At 46.6% G+C, this 23,306-nt stretch overlaps 1 protein-coding gene across 4 annotated transcripts in view; it reads right to left on the bottom strand.

The window, feature by feature from the left end:
• creb1b (cAMP responsive element binding protein 1b) overlaps nucleotides 1–23,306 on the bottom strand; it is a 99,836-nt gene that overhangs the window by 10,572 nt on the left and 65,958 nt on the right. For 3 of the 4 annotated variants that reach the window (XM_038787299.1, XM_038787300.1, XM_038787301.1), the window contains 3 exons: nucleotides 14,984–15,084; nucleotides 8,289–8,428; nucleotides 5,711–5,893 (listed from right to left, as the gene is read on the bottom strand). In XM_038787299.1, coding sequence (XP_038643227.1) covers nucleotides 5,711–5,893; nucleotides 8,289–8,428; nucleotides 14,984–15,084 — 424 coding nt within the window. Of the gene's footprint in view, nucleotides 1–5,710; nucleotides 5,894–8,288; nucleotides 8,429–14,983; nucleotides 15,085–23,306 lie in introns of those variants that run through there. The other variant, XM_038787303.1, reaches the window with a different exon arrangement.

The following is a 23,306-nucleotide window of genomic DNA, read 5'->3' as shown; positions in this document are numbered from 1 at the left end:
GGACTTTTACGGGGAACTGTACCAGTCGGAGCCAGCGGTGGAGAGGAGAGGAATGGAGAGTTTTTTCGACGGGCTATCTTTCCCGAAGGTGCAGGAGGAGCAGGTGGAGGGGTTGGGGGCACCGATTGAGCTGGGGGAGCTGGTTAAGGGGATCAGGCAGATGCAGTCAGGGAAGGCACCGGGGCCGGATGGGTTCCCGGTGGAGTTTAATAAAAAGTTTGTGCACCTAGTGGGCCCCCTGCTGGTGCGGACACTTAATGAGGCGTGGGAAAGGGGGGACTTTGCCCCCGACGATGTCGCGGGCGCTGATTTCTTTAATCTTAAAGAGGGACAAGGACCCCCAGCAGTGTGGTTCATACAGGCCCATATCTCTCCTTAATGTGGATGCCAAGGTGCTGGCAAAGATCCTGGCCACCAGGATAGAGGACTGTGTGCCAGGGGTTGTACACAAGGACCAGACAGGTTTTGTTAAGGGAAGGCAGCTGAACACGAATGTGCGGAGGTTGTTGAATGTCATCATGATACCGGCGATTGAGGGGGAGGCTGAGATAGTGGTGGCGCTGGATGCGGAGAAGGCCTTCGATAGAGTGGAGTGGAGGTACTTATGGGAGGTTTGGATTTGGCGAAGGGTTTATTAAATGGGTGAGGCTGCTATACGAGGCCCCGATGGCGTGTGTGGCCACGAATGGGAGGAGGTCGGAGTACTTCCGGCTTTACCGAAGGACCAGGCAGGGTTGCCCCCTGTCCCCCTTGCATTGGCAATCGAACCGTTGGCAATGGCGTTGAGGGATTCAGGGAGGTGGAGGGGTTTGGTGCGGGGTGGGGAGGAACATAGGGTGTCGTTGTATGACGATGACCTGCTACTGTATGTGGCGGATCCGGTGGGAGGTATGCCGGGGGTGATGGAGCTGCTAGCTGAGTTTGGGACCTTTTCAGGCTATAAACTAAATCTAGGCAAGAGTGAGGTGTTTGTGGTGCACCCTGGGGACCAGGAGGAGGGAATTGGTAGGCTCCCGCTTAGGAGGGCAGGGGAGAGTTTTATGTACCTGGGGATACAGGTGGCCGGGGACTGGGGGAACTCTTCACAAGCATAATTTCACCAGGCTTGTGGATCAGATGGAGGAGGAGTTCAAGAGTGGGACATGCTGCCATTGTCGTTGGCGGGGAGGGTGCAGTCCATCAAAATGACGGTGTTTCCGAGGTTCTTGTTCCTCTTTCAGTGCCTGCCCATCTTCATCCCCAGGGCCTTCTTTAGGAGGGTGACTAGCAGTATTTTGAGCTTTGTGTGGGCACATGGACTCCAAGAGTGAAGAGGGTTTTCTTGGAGCAAGGGAGGGATGGAGGCGGGCTGGCGCTGCCCAACCTTTTGGGGTACTATTGGGCGGCCAATGTGTCAATGGTGTGTAAATAGGTGATATGGGGGGGGCCGTGGAAAAGAATGGAGATGGCGTCTTGTAGAGGTACGAGCCTGGGTGCCCTGGTAACGGCGCCGTTGCTGCTCTCTCCTAAGAGGTATACCACGAGCCCGGTGGTGGCGGCGACCCTAAGAATCTGGGGACAGTGGAGACGGCATAGGGGGGAAACAGGGGGCTCGATGGAGGCTCCATTAGGTGGAAATCATCGGTTCATCCCGGGGAACACTGATGGACAGAGTGCTTTCGGGGGTGTGGGTCAGAGAGGGGAAGGTGTCTGACATTTATAAGGTAATGCAGGAGGTGGGGGAGTCGTCAATGGAGGAGCTGAAGGCTAGATGGGAGGGGGAACTAGGGGAGCAGATAGAGGATGGGACTTGGGCGGATGCCTTGGAGAGAGTCAACTCTTCCTCTTCATGTGCGAGGCTTAGTCTCATCCAATTTAAGGTGCTGCATCGGGCCCATATGTCTGTGACTCGGATGAGTAGGTTCTTTGGGGGTGAGGACAGGTGCACCAGGTGTTCGGGGCGTCCAGCGAATCATGCCCATATGTTCTGGGCATGCCCGGCACTGGAAGAATTCTGGAAGGGGGTGGCGAGGACGGTGTCGAGGGTGGTTGGATCCAGGGTCAAACCAGGTTGGGGACTCGCGAGTTTTGGAGTTGCGGTGGAGCCGGGAGTACAGGAGGCGAAAGAGGCCGGTGTTTTGGCCCGGCGGAGGATCTTGATGCAGTGGAAAGATGCGAGGCCCCCAAGTGTGGAGACCTAGATCAGTGACATGGCGGGATTTATAAAATTGGAGAGGGTCAAATTTGCCCTGAGAGGATCAGTACAAAAGTTCTATAAACGGTGGCAGCCTTTTCTGGACTGTCTGGCTCAAAGATAGGTATCTTGGTCAACAGCAGCAGCAACCCGGGGGGGGGGGGGGGGGGAATGGACGCGGGGGAATGGAGGGCTATTTTTTTTTCCCTATGGTTATTTAACTTAATATTGTGTTAATTTAAGTTGTTGTTGTTAATATGTTTTGTTGTTCATTAAGGATGGGTGAATGTTTATGACTTATCATTATTGTTAGTATTTTATTGCGGTTCGTTGTTATATAAATACAAAATTTTTCAATAAAAATTATTTTTTTAAAAAGGAGATAGAAAAGGCATGTAGGAAGGCAATATTACAATAATCATGACGGACTTCAATATGTAGGTGGACTGGGAAATTCAGGTTGGTAGTGGATACCAAGAAAAATAATTTGTGGAATGTTCAAGAGAAGATTTTTTGGAGCAGCTTGTAGCAGAGCCTACTAGGGAACAGGGAATTCTGCATTTGGTGATGTGTAATGAGGAGACTTGATTAGGAAATTTAAGGTGAAGGAACCCTTGGGGGGCAGTGACCATAATACGATAGAATTTACCCTGCTGTTTAAGAAGGAGAAGATGGAATCACATGTAACGGTATTGCAATTAAATAAAGGTAACTACAGAGACATGAGGAAGAGCTGGCCAGAGTTGATTGGAAGGAGATCCTAGCAGGGAAGACAGTGGTACAGCAACGGCAGCATTAGGGATTATTCGGGAGGCACGATAGAAATTCATCCCAAGGAGGAGGAAACATGGTAAGGGGAGGACGAGGCATCCATGGCTAATGACGGACGTCAAGGGCAGCATAAAAGTAAAAGAATACAGGATGATGAGGAGTAGTGGGAAGCCAGAAGATTGGTAAGCCTTTAAGAGGGAGCAGAGGACAACTAAAAAAGCAATAGCGTTGGTGGGGGGGGGGGGGGGGGGGGGGGGAAGGGAAGGAGAGGAATGGAAGGGGAAAGAGAAGATGAAATATGAGTGTCAGTTAGCTAGTAATATAAAAGATAGCAAGCATTTTTTTCAATATATAAAAGGCAAGAGAGAGGCGAGAATAAACATTGGACCACTGGAAAATGAGGCTGGAGTAGTAGTAGGAAACAAAGAAATGGCAGAGGAACTGAATAGTTACTCAGAGGACTGGTAAATGGCCAATGTAACACCCCTGTTTAAGAAGGGAGGGAGGCACAATTTATAGGCCAGGAAGCCTGACTTTGATCATTGGTAAGATTTTAGAATCCATTATTAAAGATGAGATTGCAGAGTACTTGCAAGAGCATGATAAAATAGGACTAAGTCAGCACTGCTTCGTCAATGGGAGGTCATGTTTGACAAATCGGTTTGGATTCTTTAGGAGGTAACAAGGAAGTTAGACAAAGGAGAACCAGTGGACATGATCTATTTAGATTTCCAGAAGGCCTTTGACAAGGCGCAGGAGGCTGTTGAATAAGTTAAGAGTCATGGTATTAAAGATAAAATCCTGGCATGGATAGGGGATTGGCTGACTGGCAGAAGGCAGAGAGTGGGGATAAAGGGGTATTTTTCAGGATGGCAGCCGGTGACTAGCAATGTGCCTCAAGGGTCGGTGTTGGGGCCACAACCTTTCACAATATATATTAACAACCTGGAAGAAGGAACTGAGGGCACTGAAAGCTAAGTTTGCAGTTGATACAAAGATATGCAGAGGGACAGGGAGTATTGAGAAAGCAGGGGGGCTTGCAGAAGGACTTGGACAGGTTAGGACAGTGGGCAAAGAAGTGGCAGATGTAATACAATGTGGAAAAGTGTGAGGTTATGCACTTTGGAGGAAGTATGGAGGCACAGGCAATTTCCTAAATGGGAAAAGGCTTAGGAAATCAGAATCGCAAAGGGACTTAGGAATCCTAGTTCAAGATTCTCTTAAGGTTAACGTGCAGGTTCAGTCGAGGGTTAGGACGGCAAATGTAATGTTAGCATTCATGTTGAGAGGGCGAGAATACAAGAGCAGGGATGTACCTCTGAGGCTGTATCAGACTCTGGTCAGACCCCTTTTGGAGTATTATGAATGAGCAGTTTTGGGCCCCGTATCCAAGGAAAGATGTGTTGGCCTTGTAAAGAGTCCAGAGGAGGTTCACAAGAATGACCCTGGAATGAAGGGCTTGTCATATGAGGTGCGGTTGAGGACCCGTTGGAGTTTAGAAAGATAAGGGGGGAGATTATTGAAACTTACAGGATACTGAGAGGTCTAGATAGAGTGGGTGTGGAGAGGATATTTCCACTAGTAGGAAAAACTGGAACTAGAGCGCAAACCTTCAGACTGAAGGGACGGTCCTTTAAAACAGAGATGAGGAGGAATTTCTTTGCTAGAGGGTGGTGAATCTGTGGAACTGTCACAGAAGACAGTGGACCCCAAATCACAGTGTCTTTAAGACAGAGATAGATAGGTTCTTGATCAATAAGGGGAGCATGGGTTATGGGAGAAGGCAGGAGAATGGGGATAAGAAAAACATGAACCATGATTGAATGGTGGAGCAGACTTGATGGGCCGAGTGGCCTAATTCTGCTCCTATGTCTTATGGTCTTATCTTTAACTGCTGCACGTAGCAGGAAGGGAGAAAAATAAACACTTTTTCCTGCTCCCCAGAATGCATTAAGAGCTCTAAAGTGACAGCACTTGAGGAAACTTTAGAGCATTGATGACTCCATCCTCAGCAGCAGATACAAGAGTGCCAAGCAACTCATGATATTACGACATTGGATTAAAAAAAACACGATAAAATGCTTAAACGAATTGTTCTGGCCTGAAATGCACTGCCTGAAAGGGTTATGAAAGCGGATTCAATAGCAATTTTCAAAAATTGGGTACAAAGAGAAAAAATTTGCAGGGATATGGGAAAAGAGCAAGGAATGAAACCAATTGCATGGCTCTTTCAAGGAGCTAGTGTCAACATAATGGGTTGAATGTCCCCCTACTTTGCTGTTTATTCTATGGTACATTATTTAACTCTCCTCTTGTCTTAAAACGGTTCAAAATTTAACAAATACAAAACAGGATGCAAAACAGAGATAAAAATCAGTGGTCACACAGTAAAATGAACACTTTAATTGACTTTAGTGAAACACTGCGATTAGGATGTGCCACAGAATCACAGGCAATAAACACAAGACTTGCAATATCTTGCACATCACATTCCTACTTTTAGCTAAGCACCATTATGTCACAGCATACACTGGCATTATTAAGCATTGTGTAGCTTTTCTAAGCATTCATTTGTACACAAATTGATTGATTTAGCAAAGCTCAGGTCGAGCATCTTCTATTTCAGCAGAGTGGCATGAGGCACGAGTGACCTTATAATCCGACTCGTGGACTTGTTAGTTGCACGACAAAATTAGTTTGTCACAGACAAGGCTGCCACCGTGCATGAGAACTGTAAACCTAGAAAGTTCCTAAAAAATGACTCACCTTGTACAACCACTTGGCTTCCCGGCACAAAGATCTGCTGTCCATCAGGACTCTGGGCATACTGCACAATGGCTGCTCCACCCTGGGCCGTTGCTGCGTTACTCATCGTTAGCGTCTGGAGACCCTGCACCCCATCTGTGCCATTGTTGGCTAGCTGGATTGCGCCTCCCTGGGTGATAGCAACTGGCAACAGTGAAGAATTAGGTTAATGGAAACTTTCTGAATTTATATCCCTGTTTTGATTGTAAGACTCAGTGATGCCTCTTTATTTCACTGGTGACTGTTTAAAGTAGTTCTTATTTGGGCTAAGCAGGGAGAAAACATTTATTTAGCCCTCTTCCCCAATCTGCAATTGAAAACAGGCAAGTCTGCAATAAATATAAAATCTGAATATTTCTGCAGTCTTTTTATCAACTACAATTTCAGTCTGAAACAAGAAAAAAATTGTAGTTAAATCATGCATTTAACATATAAAAATGCCCCAAGAGCGCCTCCACCTTGTGTGCGAGGTTGGGGCTGATACAGCTGAAGGTGGTATATAGAGCGCACCTCATGAGGATGAGCCGGCTCTTTGAGGGGGTAGAAGATGTGTATGAACGTTGCGAGGGGGCCCTGCAAACCACGTTCATATGCTCTGGTCCTGTCCAAAGCTGGAGGATACTGGAAGGTGGATTTGAGAGCAGTTTCTACAGTGGTGCACATGAAACTGGACCCGGGCTCCCAGGAGGCTATATTCGGGTATCAGACCAGCTGGGGTTGGAAACGGGTGCAGAGGCAGACATAGCCTTCGCCTCGTTGATCGCCCGAAGGCGGATCCTGTTGGGATGGAGATCAACCTTTCCACCCTGTGCCCTGTGTGGCGGGGGGAACCTGCTGGAATTCTTAACTCTGAAGAAGGTTAAGTTTGAACTGAGGGGAAGGATAGAAGGGTTCTATAATTCATGGGCGTTATTCATTATGCACATCGAACATTTGGGTGGGGGTCTGTATATGTTAATGGTGACCATGAATGATTCCTGATTCCTTTTTGTTATTTGTTTACGTTAACATGTGGGCTGCTGTTTGGGGGTCTGGTGGGAGGATGGGATTGTTGTTGTTGATATGGGGATTGACATTGTATTCGTTACTGATTATTATTTATTGTTGGTAGGAGAAAATTTGGGAGAAAACGTGAAAAAGGAGAATAAAATATTTTTTAAAAGCCCCAAGGTGCTTCTCAGGAATGTTATTAAATAAAATGTGACATTGAATCACATCGGAGCTATTAAGACAAGTGACCAAAAGCATGATCAAAGAGGGTGGGGTTTCAAGGACCATCTTAAAGGAAGGGAAAGAAGTTTTAAAAAAAATTTAGAGTACCCAATTATTCTTTTTCCAATTAAAGGGCAATTTAGTGTGGCCAATCCACCTAACCTGCACATCTTTGGGTTGTGGGAGTGAAACCCACGCAGACATGGGGAGAATGTGCAAACTCCACATGGACAGTGACCCAGGGCCGGGATTCAAACCCGGGTCCTCAGCGCTGCAGTCCCAGTGCTAACCACTGTGCCACATGCCACCCTAGAAGAGAAAGAAGTTAGGAAGTGTAGAGGTTTTGGAGGCGGAGAGATTTCGGAAGGGAATTTCATAGCTTAGGATCAAGGCAGCTTTAAGGCATGTCCACCAATGGTAAAGTGGTGAAAATTGGGGATGCACCAGAGACCAGAGTTTGAATAGCATTTTGTGATAACATTCTGGGCTATCAATAGAAAAATTGGTCAGCACCTGTTAATCATTTCAATTGTAAGCGCTACATATCTTTGCACTTTGACTTAGGTTTCATTTACTTTTGAAGGGCTGCATCGATCAGAGAGGGATATGAATAAATAGGCCAAGGTGAGATCATAATCTCTCAGCATCTCCTGTCCCTGATCCTGCAAATTGACAACACTCAAGTGTTCGGGGCACTGGACTGCTCTACTCTCAGCAGATCCGGACACAGCACATGAGCCTCCTTAATTTTATGTGAACTCCCTTCTCAGGCACAACATGGGAAATCAGAGTGTACTGGCTGAAGTAGCTTGGTTTGACAGACACTAATAAATCCAGTGATTAATTCGGGAAGTATTTCGGTAGACAAAGAATGGTTAGAATATAGAGTTTACCACAGTTAAGACAAATAGATTAGAAACATTTGAGTAAGCCAGATAGGTACTTGAGGGAGAAAGGAACAGAAGGATATTCAAACAGGATTTGATAAGGATGGGAAGAGGCTCAAACACTAGAACAGACCAGAGAATGGCCTGCACCTATGCTTTAATCTTTATGTAAAACAAACTTGTAGGAAAGACAAACTTGCATTTATATGCTGCCTTTCACAATCTCAGGATGTTCCAAAATACTTATACTTTAGAGTTAATGAAGTTGAAGTGTTGTCACTGTTGTCATGTAGAAAACATTACATGAAACGATGCTGCGTAGCAATTTTCACACTTTTCCCATATAACTGGCTCATATAAAGTTCTCAGCCCTGGCAATGGGTTAATTTCAGTGAAATGGTAGCATTTCTTTCAGGCTATGTAATGAAACATGCACATACTGTACTGTCCGCTGCTGGTCTGATAAATGGGGGTTGGCATCGTCATTGTAGTAACTGTTGAGACAGACTCTTCTTCTGATTTCTCCTCATCGATTCTTGGCACACCAGGGGTGTCAGAAGAGAGTTCGTTCAGAATTTTCCTGAAAAGGGAATGTAATAAGAGAATCTGATTAGGGACACGCAAGAAAATCTCTCAATATAGACTCAAGCTAAGCTATAAATGCAGCAAATAACTCCTTCTGAACTGACCAAACGTTAAATCATGTTTAACTTTTAACAGAAGATAATTCAGAACAAAAAGAAAGTTGGACAAAACCGTATTCCAGAAATATTGATGGCAGTAAACTGCTCTAAAGCCATGTCTTTTCTAGCTGAATAGCATTCATCATCCTGCTGACTTACATTGGCTTCCAGTCCTGTAATACCTCAAGTTTAGAATTCCCACCCTAGTTCAAATCCCTCCATGGTCTCACCACTTCCCATCTTGGTAACCCTACCCAATACAACAACCCTGTGAGATAAGAACACAAAAAAATAGGAACAGGAGAAGACCAAATAGTCTGTTCTGCCTGCTCCGCCATCCAATACAATCATGGCTGATCTTGGGCTACAGCTTCACTTTCCTCCTCGTTCCCAAATCCCTTGATTCCTTGAGACATGGAAAATCTGCCTATTACAAACTTGAATACAGTCACAATCCTCGAGGGTAGAGGATTCAAAAGATTTACAACCCCCTAAGTGAAGAAATGTCCTCTGATCTCAGTCCTAATTGCTCTGTCCCTTATCCTGAAACTGCACCTCCTGGATCTAGATTCCCCAACCAGAAGAAATAATTCCTTGGTGTCTACCCTATCAAGCCCCTTCAGAATCTTGTATGTTTCAATGAAATTGCCTCTCATTCTTCTAAATAGCAGAGAATATAGGTCCAATTTACATAGTCTCTCATCATTGGCCAAACCACCCTATTCCAGGGACCAGTTGAGCAAACCTTTGCTGTACTTTAAAAAAAATTAAAGTACCCAATTCTTTTTTCCCCCCAATTAAGGGGCAATTTAGCATGGCCAATCCATCTACCCTGCACATCTTTGGGTTGTGGGGATGAGACCCACTCAGATATGAGGAGAATGTGCTGCTGCACTGCCTTCAATTCAAGTATATACTTCCTTAAATATGAAGACCAAAACTGCACATAGTATTCCAAATGTGGTCTTGCAAAACCTTGCACAATTGTCGTATTTTTAGACTTTTTTTTTAACCTGCGTTCCAATCAATTTGTGATAAAGGCCAAAATGCCATTTGTGTTCATAATTGCTTGTTGTACCTGTATACGGATTTTGTTTTCCATGTACAAGCATATCCAAGTCCCTGTGAACATCAACTTATCAAATTTCACAAAAATATTCTGCTTTTTTATTCTTAAGACCAAAAGTGTATAACTTCACCCCCCTTCCCTACATTATACTCACATGTCACCTTGCTGCTCACTCAACCTGTCTATATCACTTTGGATCAGTGTCCATTCAATTTTGGCATCTAGCACTCAATCACATCCCTGATTTTCATCCTCTCGCCATTGGTGACTGTATTGTCCACTGGAATCCTCTCTTTCCCCCCCTCCCCCAAACCCATCTTCTCTCCATTCCTTTAAGGTGTTCTCCAAAACCAACCAAGCCTGTGGTCATAAAAACAGAAAATGCTAGAAATACTCAGCATTTGTGGAGAAATAAGTTAACATTTCAGGTTGATGGTCTTTCTCCAACCAAGCTTTTGGTCACCAGTCCTAATATCTCCATCTGTGGCTCAGTCAATGGGGTGGCAGCAGGGTACCATTTGGCCCATCGAGTCTGCACCAGCCCTTGGAAAGAGCACCCCACCTAACCTTTTTGGACACTTAAGGGCAATTTATCATGCCCAATCCATCTAGCCTACACATTTTTGAACGGTGGGAGGAAACCGGAGCACCCAGAAGAAACCCACGCACACACGGGGAGAATGTGCAGACTCTGCACAGACAGTGACCCAAGCCGGGAATTGAACCTGGGACCCTGGAGCTGTGAAGCCAGTGTACTAACCACTATGCTACCGTGCCGCTTCTTTGGCATCCCTGTTTCGTTTGATCATCACTGGTAGCCATGCCTTCAGCTTCCAAGGGTGCAGCCTTGTGGACCTCACGCCACTGAGGACCCGTGTTCGATCCCGGTCCCAGTCTGTGTGGAGTTTGCACATTCTCACCCTGTCTGTGTGGGTTTCACCCCCACAATCCAAAGATATGCAGGTTAGGTGGATTGACCACACTAAATTGTCCATTAATTGGGGGAAAAATAATTGGGTACTCAAATTTATTTAAAAAAAATTGCAGGATTATGATTGTGAGGTATCCTGGGATGTTTTACTAAACGAAAGGTGCTATATAAATGCAAGATGGTGATGTGTGAAACTGATACATCACTCTTAATTTCTTTGAGCCAGTTTTCACCATTGATTTGATATGCAGATCCTCAAATGGGTGCTTTATTTGCATCTGGACCATTCCAGTGACATCTGTTACAGTGGGCAGCTTCAATGCATACAGTGGAAGCAATGACGATAAAGTGGGCAAAAAGCCATACTGGAACCACACAACTTGTAAACCATGGAGTAACAAGACAACTCTGGCGAGATCTCAAAGTTTGGTATAAAACATTGCAGAGCTATTCTGCAATTCACTCGAGCCTAGTCAGTCGGGGAAGTTCTTCTGCATGTGAACATTTAAACCTCTCATTAAAAGAAAATCAGAGCAAATTCAGGCATAATGTAAAAGGGGAGTGCTAGAACAAAAGGTATGTCCTTGAGCTTCTCTGTTCTCATTAGTTTTGTCATGAGTGTGTCCCTTTGAGAAATGTTTTGTCTTATCACATGGCTTCAGTGATATCATTGTGTGGGTGGAGCTGGGCTGTGGCCCTGAATTTTACTTTTGTTTTTGAGCTGGGAGCTGTTGTGTGGCTCTGAGCGTTTTTTGCTTTTTTCACATTTGGCTGCTGTATTCAGACAGACAAGGATCTTGGAGTCTCTCTGCATTTTAAAAGCTGTCTCCAGATTACGTGATAATTGATCGGACTAGCTTGATACAGGGTTAGTCGGAACTTCCTAAATGTTGTATTGAAAACAAGCTTACGAGTGGCACAGCTGACAAATAAAGTACAAGTGGACTTTGCCAAAAAGCAGACTTGACCTGTTATTTGGGAACTGAAAAGGGATAACCGATATCCAGGGTTCCGATTAGACACAGATCCATCAGCAACCAAGTGAGACTCTGCTGCATTGGGTTTCCCGTGGCACGTACGACCTCTGCCCCCAAACCTGCCATCAAATCATGCGGCATGTCTTGTGTCTTGCGGGATCACCTGGCGACTCGACAGGCCCTTCTGGTGTCCCCCGCACCCATTCCCAAGCATTCCAGCGACGAGGAAGTGACGGATAGCAAAGTGAGCCCCAAACGCCAGCTAGAGACATCCGGGAACACCTGTCTGGAGACAACACTGACTTCCCGTCACAGCTGTCTCCAATACCCTCCACCATCCCAGAGACACACCTCGGTTGGGTGCTTTAGTGAAGAGACCCATGGGGACTATCTGGTGCGCCCCACACATGTGCTGCAGTACATCAGATGGAGGTAGGAACCCCCGAGGGGCCGGACGGTTGGAGGGTGCCCCGACCCCAAGAACTAGCTGCCATCCAGATCAGTCTCGGGCTTCTGGATAGAGCAGTCCCAACGATAGTGGAGATGTAGACACAGTTAGGGACTACATTAGGGGCTGCCAGTAGCTGTCCAGCACCTGTAGGGGCACCACTACAGCACAGTGGTTAGCACTGTTGCTTCACAGCACCAGGGTTCCAGGTTCAACTCCCGCTTGGGTCACTGTCTGTGTGGAGTCTGCATGTTCTCCCACCGTCTGCGTGGGTTTCCTCCGGGTGCTCCGATTTCCTCCCACAAGTCCTGAAAGGCTTGTTAGGTAATTTGGACATTCTAAATTCTCGCTTTGTGTTCTCGAACAGGTGCCGGAATGAGGCGATGAGGGGCTTTTCAAAGTAACTTCACTGCAGTGTTCATGTGAGCCTACTTGAGACAATAAAGATGGTTATTATTAAAGGGGGGTGGGGGGCAGCACGGTGGCGCAGTGGTTAGCATTGCTGTCTCATGGCCCTGGGTCACTGACCGTCTGGAGTTTGCACATTCTCCCTGTGCGAGCGTGGGTTTCACCCCCACAACCCAAAGATGTACAGTGTAGGTGGATTGGCCACTCTAAATTATCCCTTAATTGGAAAAAATGAATTGGGTACTCTACAATTTATTTTAAAAAAATTATCAAAGGTGCAGTTGGAGAAGTCCAACTGCCTGCGGGGACAGGAGGTGGGGCTGCCAATGCGTGCCACCCAGGCCAACACTGAACGGATGGCATCCAGGGTGGAGGCCATGTGTCAGGATGTCCAGGGCCTGGGGCACTGTGTGTGGGCGGTGGCTGAGGCACAGGACACAGCTTCTCTATCACAGGCAGCTATGTACCAGGGCCACCTGGACATTTCAGCTTGGCCCAGTCACAACAAGTTATGGCTGAGAGCGTCGTCGGCATTGCCTGGATGCTGGTTGAACTGAACCAGTCCTGGAGGGAGGTGCACAGTCATTGAGTGATGTGTCACAGTCCCAGAGGAAGGTGGCCCAGTCCCTGTGCTCCATGGCCATGAGCATGGAGATTCATGTCGAGATGAGAATGGGCCTCCAGGACTGACAGTGGCAGATGGCGAAGAAGCCACTGAGTAGCCTTGGGGCCACAAGGCACCCCCAAGGGAGGAGGTGGTGATGGGGCCCAAGCCAGTGACTCCCGCAGGGGAAATGCCGGAACACCGCATCACCTCGGACTCCTCCTCCTCCACCCTGTCCCTGGTGGGCAACGGGCAGAACAGAGTGGCACCACACCACTTGGGACACCCAAGCGACAGCCAGGCCTTACTCCAGAGGACGGTCGCCAAAGGGGACTCGGGTCACAGGGTGGTATTCGCAGCAGACTCCACTCCTGATGCACTGCCTGGGGATCCACCTATACATAAGTGTTAGGGCCTGTAAGGTAGACGCCAGTTAAAGCGGCACGGGTGCAGAACATAGGATGGCGTTAATGACTAGGGCACAAATCTTTATAGTGATGTTCACATGTTCTTCGTAAATTAAACACCTGTGCACAAAAGTTTCATCCTGCCTCAGCCCTCTTTCAGAATGGTATCAGGGATGGGCGGAGAGGAAGAGAGAGAAGAGATGGACAGATGGTGGAGGTGGTCATGGGTCAGGGCCCCCAGGTTGGACCCCGCACATGGGAGTGGGATGTTCATGCCATCAGCCAAGCCCCCTAGTCTGTGAACCTGAAGGCGATTACAGTGACTTGTGCGTGCCAGCCGGGGCACACACGTTGTGCAGCCTCCTGTGCCTGCCCAGGTCCCATTCCCTGGCCCTCGTCTGCACCCTCCTCATCGGATGAGGCCTGGCACCCTCCTTGTTGGACAAGGCCTGGCAGCCCCTCCTCTAGCATGTCGCACATCTGCTGTGCAATGTTGTGGAGGATGCAGGTTGGCCACCACGGCGTGGGAGGTTCTCCTATGCTATACTGGAGGGCCCCTCCAGAAAGGTCCAGGCACCTGAACGCATTGTCAGGATGCCGAAACATCGCTCGATCACACCCCTGGTCATTGCATGGGTGTCATTGCAGCGGGTCTCCGCGTCGGTCTGTGGCCTCTGGATAGATGTCATCAGCCACGACCGCAGGGGATAACCTATCGCCCAAGAATCTCAAAAGTGTCAGGATGAAGGCATCACGCCCGGGTATTGAGCACAGGTGTGCATTACATGCAGCTCATGGTCTGTTCCATGTGTCACACACTGGCTCTCTGTCATCACCGGCAGCCTCCTGTTCTTCTGGGGCGGGTCCCGCTGTTGCAGGACCCTCCTCGAGCAGCACTTGCTCAAACAGCCTCAGTGCATCCCCCAGGGCGGCAGCGGCCAGGATGAAGGCCACCATTTCTGGTTGCATTCCCAAATCCATTGTCTGCAGAAGTGAAAGGCAGACATGTTAGCATGGTTTGTACCCATGTGCCCAACCAGATCCACCGGGCTACATGGTGGCCCGCCCTGCACTGCAGCCCCTGCATGCCCCCCTCCCTACCCCCTCCTCCGGCCTTTCCCTCTGTCACTCTGCCCTCCACATTGCACTCCGCGCACTGCAGGGGCCTCTAGCCCCAGCACCCGTCCCTGCTGGTAAGGGCACATGAGGCTGGTGCTACCTACGCCAGATGTACGCTCTGCGGCGTCCTCCTTTAGGGGTTAACCTGGGCATCGTCCTTGTGTGGGCCATATGCTGCCCTGCTGGCAGATTGCCACCCAGTTGTGTGTGTGTGTGAGGGGTGGGGGGAGCATCCACATGGCCTGTGTCACTTTACATGGTCTTATCCTCTTCTCCCCTATTCTCTAGCTTCTCCACTGTTATTTGCTTTTTGTTTAGTCGGAGAAACCTAGCTGAACCAATTGTGTTGGCGGTCTCTTGTCTTGTCCGATATCTATATATGCACAAGCATTTATACTGTACTGTACCAGTTTTGAGGGTTTGTTGCGTTATTTGTAAAAACTCTAATAAACTATATATATATTTAAAAAGTGATAAGTTTGCCATTACCTATACGAAGGCCGCCTCGATAGAATTTCTCTACGTTTCTGCGAGTCAGTCATGCTATCCACAGACTCCTGGGAGTCCTCACTTTCTGGTATTGTAGAAATCTGAAATAAAGAGAAATTTCAATTTCCTGTTCACCTTGTTGTTTATTATTTAATCTTTCATTGATAATAGTCTACACACTTTATGGTTGGTGAAGTACTTTTGATGCAGTCACTCTTGTAATATGGGAGCACAGTAAGAAGTCTTACAACACCAGGTTAAAGTCCAACAGGTTTGTTTCAAACACGAGCTTTCGGAGCACTGCTCCTTCCTCAGGTGAATGGAGAGGTATGCTCCAGAAACATTTATATAGACAAAGTCAGAGATGCCAGACAATGCTTGGAATGTGAGCATTTGCGGGTAATCAAATCATTACAGATCCAGAGATAGGGGGTAATCACAGGTTAAAGAGGTGTGAATTGTCTCAAGCCAGGACAGTTGGTAGGATTTTGCAAGTCCAGGCCAGATGGTGGGGGGTGAATATAATGCGACATGAATCCAAGATCCGGGTTGAGGCCGCACTCATGCGTGCGGAACTTAGCTATAAGTTTTTGCTTGGCAATTCTGCGTTGTCTCCTGTGCTGAAGACCGCCTTGTAGAACGCTTACCCGGAGATCAGAGGCTGAATGCCCTTGACTGCTGAAATGTTCCCCGACTGGAAGGGAACATTCCTGCCTGGTGATTGTCGCACGATGCCCGTTCATTCGTTGTCGCAGTGTCTGCATGGTCTCGCCAATGTACCACGCTTCAGGACATCCTTTCCTGCAGCGTATGTGGTGTTGTGGTCGCTGTTCTGAAGGCTGGGTAATTTGCTGCAAACAATGGTTTGTTTGAGGTTGCGTTCACCTGAGGAAGGAGCAGTGCTCCGAAAGCTCGTGTTTGAAACAAACCTGTTGGACTTTAACCTGGTGTTGTAAGACTTCTTACTGTGCTCACCCCAGTCCAAGGCCGGCATCTCCACATCAGGGTAATATGGGAGCACAGTAGCCAATTTGCTCTCAAGCAAGGTCTTTTAAACAGCAATGTAATAATGACCAGACAATTTGTTTCCTTTGGAGATGTTGGGTGAAGGAAATATATTGGTCATGACAATGGGGCGAACAACATACGCTTTTTTGAAATAGTGCCACGGCATCTTTTAAGTCCATCTTAGTAGATGTACAGAGCCTCGGTTTAGAACCACATTCAAAAAGAATACCACTTCTGGCAGTGCAGCACTTCCTCAGTATTGCACTGGAGTGTCAGGTTAGATTGTGGTCAAGTCTCTGCAGTGAAATTTGACTTGGAGAGACACAAACACAGTGGAAGACCTCCCAACAAGCAGGGAAAATGTTTCACACACCTCCTAGAATCTGTCTGAGATGTCCAAGCGAACATATTACTCACAGACAGCCTATATTATATTCATTTTTGCATGGAATCTCTAGTGTGGCAGCCATGACAAGATCTACCCAATGCATTTATTCTCCGATTGCCTCCAAGTAGCAGTTTTAGAGCAGAAGATAACTTATTGCAGTGAAAAGCTATAATCTATATGGGGATCAGGAAACATGTTATTGCACTAAATTTGCTACTAAGATGGTGAGATAATTCAGCCTCTGACTATATCAATGAGTTAACCATTAGACTTCATTATGCACTCGGAACCCTCCCTCCAGCCAACTTCTTAAACCAGTTCCCAATTTGAAACATTGATAACACTGTCGCCTGTCCTTTCTAAATTGGCTCCTGGTCCGGCACACCCCCAATATTAAAATTCTAATCTTTCAAATCCCATTCCGCACCTCTCTCCGTGTAACCTCCTCCAGTCCGACAACCCTCCAAGATCTCTTTGCTCCTCCAATTCTCACCGATTGCACACCCCTGATTTTCACTACGTCCATGTTTTGTGACCATGGCCGAGGCAGGAGTTCTCCAGTTACCCTCTAAACATTTAAAAAAATATATAAATTTAGAGTACCCAATTCATTTTTCCCAATTAAGGGGCAATTTTAGCATGGCCAATTCACCCACCATGCACATCACTGGGTTGCGAGATTCAGCACGGTGGCGCAGTGGTTAGCATTGTTGCCTCACGGCGCTGAGGTCCCAGGTTCGATCCCGGCTCTGGGTGACTGTCCGTGTGGAGTTTGCATATTCTCCCTGTGTTTGCGTGGGTTTAGCACCCGCAACCCAAAGATGTGCAGGGTAGGTGGATTGGCCACGCTAACTTGTCTCTTAATTGGAAAAAATTGAATTGGGTATTCTAAATTTAAAAAAAATCTTTTGGTTTGTGGGGGCGAAACCCACGCAAACATGGGGAGAATGTGCAAATTAAATATTGTAAAACCAGGGAAATTAAACTAAAATGCTGTGCAGCATATTATTGCCGAAATAAAATACATTTTGACTTCCATTCCACAAGCAGTAACAACCTTCAATCATCACATCACGGCACTCAGGAATTTCCCCGGCCTCAAGTCCTGAAACTTGCCTCTTTTTCTTCTCATGTTCTACAACTCTCTTGGATGTTCTGCACCCCTTTACTAAAAAATTTAAGAGATGTTTTGCTATATAATAATAATAACAATAATCACTTATTGTCAAAAGTAGCCTTCAATGAAGTTACCGTGAAAAGCCCCAAGTCACCACATTCCGGCGCCTATTCGGAGAGGCCGGTACAGGAATTGAACCCGCGCTGCTAGTGTTGTTTTGCATTACAGCATATGTTTAGCCCACTGTGTTAAACCAGCCCCTATTAAAGGCATGATGCAATATTTTTTTTTAATAAACAATTTTATTGAGGTAGTTTTTGGCTTTATAAACAGTTACAGACATCATCAGAAAGGAAGCAAAAAAGGCAAAAATGTGCAAACATCCACGTACATTCAATACTTCCATCGTAACATATTGCACAAGCCCGCTCCCCTCCCACCGGTACTACCCGCCATATTTTCCCTCCTACTCTACTCTACCCCCCACCCCCCTGCTGACGCTCACTCTCCCGCAAAGAAGTCAATAAATGGTTGCCACCTCCGGGTGAACCCCTGCACAGATCCCCTCAAGGCGAACTTAATTTTTTCCATCCCAGGAAACTCGACATGTCCGCAAGCCACCACTCGTCTTCGGGGGCTTCGAGTCCCTCCACGCCAATAATATTCGTCGCCGGGCTATCAGGGAAGCAAAGGCCAGCACATCGGCCTCTTTCTCCCCCTGGCCCCCCGGGTCTTCCGAAACCCCAAAAATTGCCACCCCTGGACTCATCACCACCCTTGTTTTTAGCACCTGGGACATGACCCCCGCAAATCCCTCCCAGTACCCCCTCAGCTCAGGGCATGCCCAAAACATGTGAACATGGTTCGCTGGTCCTCCCGCGCACCCAGCGCATTTGTCCTCTATCCCGGAAAATTTGCTCATCCGAGCCACCGTCATATGGGCCCGGTGAACGACCTTAAATTGGATCAGCCCGAGCCTAGCACATGTCGCGGTCGAGTTTACCCTACTCAGGGCCTCTGCCCACAGCCCATCCTCCATTTCCCCGCCTATCTCCTCCTCCCATTTAAGTTTCAGTTCCTCTGTCTGGGACCCTTCCTCCCTCATGAGCACCTTATATATACCCGAGACTCTGCTCTCCCCTTCTTCCCTCCTAGAGACTAGATGCAATACTTTTTAATACAAGTGTCAAAAGCAACCTCTTGGTACGCATTTTGCATGCCCAGTTAGTACTACCCTTTCATTTCTGGGGCGTGGAACAGAATTTAGTCTGAACTAATTGGATGAAAACCTCATTTTATTGTGGCAAAAGCTTTACTCCAGAGGAGTTGAGCTTTAATGCTTGATGTAGACAGTGGATGCAAAGGGTGTAATATTTAACTTACTGTTGAAATTGCATTTTCCGATATGAATCTATGGGTTTGCTCCCTTTAACCAAAATCTTGAAAGATATTAACTCATTTAAAAATAGATTGCAAAACATCACATGCAAATCGTGCAACGGTAATTTTAGGACCAATTTATTTTGTTAAATTAAAGACACACAAAGGAATGTGTTCTGCATTGGAACCGACTGAAGTGAGTCATCTACTGTTCAACCAACAGTGTTGCTAATTCCATAGTTTTACCAGTTCTGTTTTGTTTGTGTCAGTAATTAATTCTAAACACTTGTGTAATCCAAGTTTACTGTGCTAACCATCTCCTCCTCTCCACCCACACTGACTCATGAACCTGTCATATACTGCACACTGGGGCGACTGAAATGATGAACACCTGGACCATGGAGTACTTCCAAATGGACGTGGCATGCGCTCATCCCAGAAGTAGTTGGTAGAAAATGATACAGATGCAGTTAAGGTGAAACGAATCTGAGAATATGTTGTTAGAATTAGATGAAATAAGAGTGGGAGAAGACTCATGTGAAGCATAAATACTAGCATGGGCCAGGATGTTTCTGTGCTGTACATTCTGTGATATATTTTGTACCTGAATTGTGCTCACTCTCCAGTGCCACTGCCATTAGAAATAATACTAGAAAGGACGGCACGGTGGTTAGCACTGCTGCCTCACACCGCTGAGGACCCAGGTTCGATCCCGGCCCAGGGTGGAGTTTGCACATTCTCCACTTGTCTGCGTCGGTCTCAGCCCCACAACCCAAAGATATGCAGGATAGGTGAACTGGCCAAGCTAAATTGCCCCTTAATTGGAAAAAAAAAGAATCGGGCACTTTAAATTTAAAAATAAATGAAATAATCCGAGAAGCATTAAGCAAACGAAAATTATCATAAAATTGATATGAACATACGAATTAAGGGTAGGCCACTCAGCCCCTTGAGTCTTCTCTGTCTTCAATAAGATCATGGTTGATCTGATTGCAACTTCAACTCCACCTCCCCTGATAACCTTTCACCCTCCTTGTTAATCAAGATTCTATCTAGCTCAGCCTTAAAAATATTCAAAGAATCTGCTTCCACTGCCTTTTGAGGAAGAGCATTCCAGAGACTCACTACCCTCAGAAAAGAAAAATTTCATCTCTATCTTAAATCAGTGACCCCTGATTTTAAAGTGACCTTTAGTTCCAGATTCTCCACATCCACCCTGTATTTGAACAAAAATTAATTTAGAGTACCTAATTATTTTTTCCCAATTAAGGGGTAATTTAGCGTGGCCAATCTACCTAACTTGCTCATCTTTGGGTTGTGGGGGTGAAAACCATGCAGACACGGGGAGAATGTGCAAACTCCACAGACAGTGACCCGGGGCCGGGATTGAACCCGGGTGCTCAGTGTTACAGGCAGCAGTGCTAACCATTGCGCCACCCCACACATCTACCCTGTCAAGACCCCTCAGGATCTTAACGGTTTTGATCAAGTTGCTTCTGACCTTTTCCAAACTCTAGTGGATACAAACCTAACCTCTCCAAACTTTCCTCATTAGATAACCCCGGTATTAGTCTAGTAAATCTTCCACTACATTTACACATTTCTGTAAATAAGGAGACCAATACTGTACACAATACTCCAGAAGTGGTCTCATCAATGCCCTGTACAACTGAAGCATAACCTCCCTGCTTTGGTAATCAATCCTCTCACAGTCAATGATAACATCCTATTAGCTCTCCTAATTACTTGTACCTGTATACTAGCCTTTTGTGATTCATTCAAGAGGACACCCAGATCCCTCAGCACCTCAGAGCTCTGTAATCTCTCACCATTTAGATAATAAATAATGTTTTATTCTTCCTGCCAAAATGCACATTCCTTGTTTCAACAAGATTAGGGAGGATGGGAAAAGAGGTGGGGGGGGGGGGCATTGTTAATTAGAGATAGTATAACAGCTGGAGAAAGGCAGTTCGAGGAGGATCTGCCTACTGAGGTAGTATGAATTGAAGTCAGAAATAAGAAAGGAGCAGTCACCTTGTTGGGAGTTTCCTATAGCCCCCCCCCCCCCCCCCCCCCCAATAGCAGCAGAGATGTGGAGGAACAGATTGGGAAACAGATTTTGGAAAGGTGCAGAAGTCACAGGGTAGTAGTCATGGGTGACTTCAACTTCCCAAACAGAGTGGAAACTCTTTAGATCAAATAGTTTGGATGGGGTGGTGTTTGTGCAGTGTGTCCAGGAAGCTTTTCTAACACAGTATGTAGATTGTCCGACCAGAGGGGCGGCCATATTGAATTTGGTACTTGGTAATGAACCAGGGCAGGTGATAGATTTGTTAGTGGGGGAGCATTTTGGAGGTAGTGACCACAATTCTGTGACTTTCACTTTAGTAATGGAGAGGGATAGGTGCGTGCAACAGGGCATGGTTTACAATTGGGAGAAGGGCAAATACAATGCTGTCAGACAGGAATTGAAGTGCATAAGTTGGGAACATAGGCTGTCAGGGAAGGACACTAGTGAAATGTGGAACTTGTTCAAGGAACAGGTACTGCGTGTCTTTGATATGCATGTCCCTGTCAGGCACGGATGAGATGGTCGAGTGAGGGAACCATGGTTGACAAGAGAGGTTGAATGTCTTGTTAAGAGGAAGAAGGAGACTTATGTAAGGCTGAGGAAACAAGGTTCAGACAGGGCGCTGGAGGGATACAAGATAGCCAGGAGGGAACTGAAGAAAGGGATTAGGAGCTAAGAGAGGGCACGAAAAATCTTTGGAGGGTAGGATCAAAAATACCCCAAGGCCTTTTACACATATGTGAGAAATATGAGAATGACTAGAGTGAAGGTAGGTCCGATCAAGGACAGTAGCAGGAGATTGTGTATTGAGTCTGAAGAGATAGGAGAGGTCTTGAACGAGTACATTTCTTCAGTATTTACAAACGAGAGGGGCCATATTGTTGGAGAGGACAGTGTGAAACAGACTGGTAAGCTCGAGGATATACTTGTTAGGAAGGAAGATGTGTTGGGCGTTTTGAAAAACTTGAAGATAGCCAAGTCCCCCGGGCCTGACGCGATATATCCAAGGATTCTATGGGAAGCAAGAAATGAAATTGCAGAGCCGTTGGCAATGATCTTTTCGTCCTCACCGTCAACAGGGGTGGTACCAGGGGATTGGAGAGTGGCGAATGTCGTGCCCCTGTTCAAAAAAGGGAATAGGGATAACATTGGGAATTACAGGCCAGTTAGTCTTACTTCGGTGGTAGGCAAAGTAATGGAAAGGGTACTGAGGGATAGGATTTCTGAGAATCTGGAAAGACACTGCTTGATTAGGGATAGTCAGCACGGATTTGTGAGGGGTAGGTCTTGCCTTACAAGTCTTATTGAATTCTTTGAGGAGGTGACCAAGCATGTGGATGAAAGTAAAGCAGTGGATGCAGTGTACATGGATTTTAGTAAGGCATTTGATAAGGTTCCTCATGATAGGCTTATGCAGAAAGTAAGGAGGCATGGGATAGTGGGAAATTTGGCCAGTTGGATAACGAACTGGCTAACCGATAGAAGTCAGAGAGTGGTGGTGGATGGCAAATATTCAGCCTGGAGCCCAGTTACCAGTGGCGTACCGCAGGGATCAGTTCTGGATCCTCTGCTGTTTGTGATTTTCATGAATGACTTGGATGAGGGAGTTGAAGGGTGAGTCAGTAAATTTTCAGATGATACGAAGATTGGTGGTGTTGTGGATAGTGAGAAGGGCTGTTGTCGGCTGCAAAGAGACATAGATAGGATGCAGAGCTGGGCTGAGAAGTGGCAGATGGAGTTTAACCCTGACGACAAGTGTGAGGTTGTCCATTTTGGAAGGACAAATATGAATGCGGAATACAGGGTTAACGGTAGGGTTCTTGGCAATGTAGAGGAGCAGAGAGATCTTGGGGTCTATGTTCATAGATCTTTGAAAGTTGCCACTCAAGTGGATAGAGCTGTGAAGAAGGCCTATGGTGTGCTAGCGTTCATTAGCAGAGGGATTGAATTTAAGAGCCGTGAGGTGATGATGCAGCTGTACAAAACCTTGGTAAGGCCACATTTGGAGTACTGTGTGCAGTTCTGGTCACCTCATTTTAGGAAGGATGTGGAAGCTTTGGAAAAGGTGCAAAGGAGATTTACCAGGATGTTGCCTGGAATGGAGAGTAGGTCTTACGAGGAAAGGTTCAGGGTGCTAGGCCTTTTCTCATTAAAACGGAGAAGGATGAGGGGCGACTTGATAGAGGTTTATAAGATGATCAGCGGAATAGATAGAGTAGACAGTCAGAGACTTTTCCCCCCGGGTGGAACAAACCATTACAAGAGGACATAAATTTAAGGTAAATGGTGTAAGATATAGGGGGGGATGTCAGAGGTAGGTTCTTTACCCACAGAGTAGTGGGGGCATGGAAAGCACTGC

This window comes from Scyliorhinus canicula, chromosome 2 (genome assembly GCF_902713615.1).
Source record: "Scyliorhinus canicula chromosome 2, sScyCan1.1, whole genome shotgun sequence".
NCBI classification, from domain to species: Eukaryota; Metazoa; Chordata; class Chondrichthyes; order Carcharhiniformes; family Scyliorhinidae; genus Scyliorhinus; species Scyliorhinus canicula.
The sequence above is the reverse complement of the archived record's forward strand: the minus strand, read 5'-3'. Positions and strand labels throughout refer to the sequence as shown.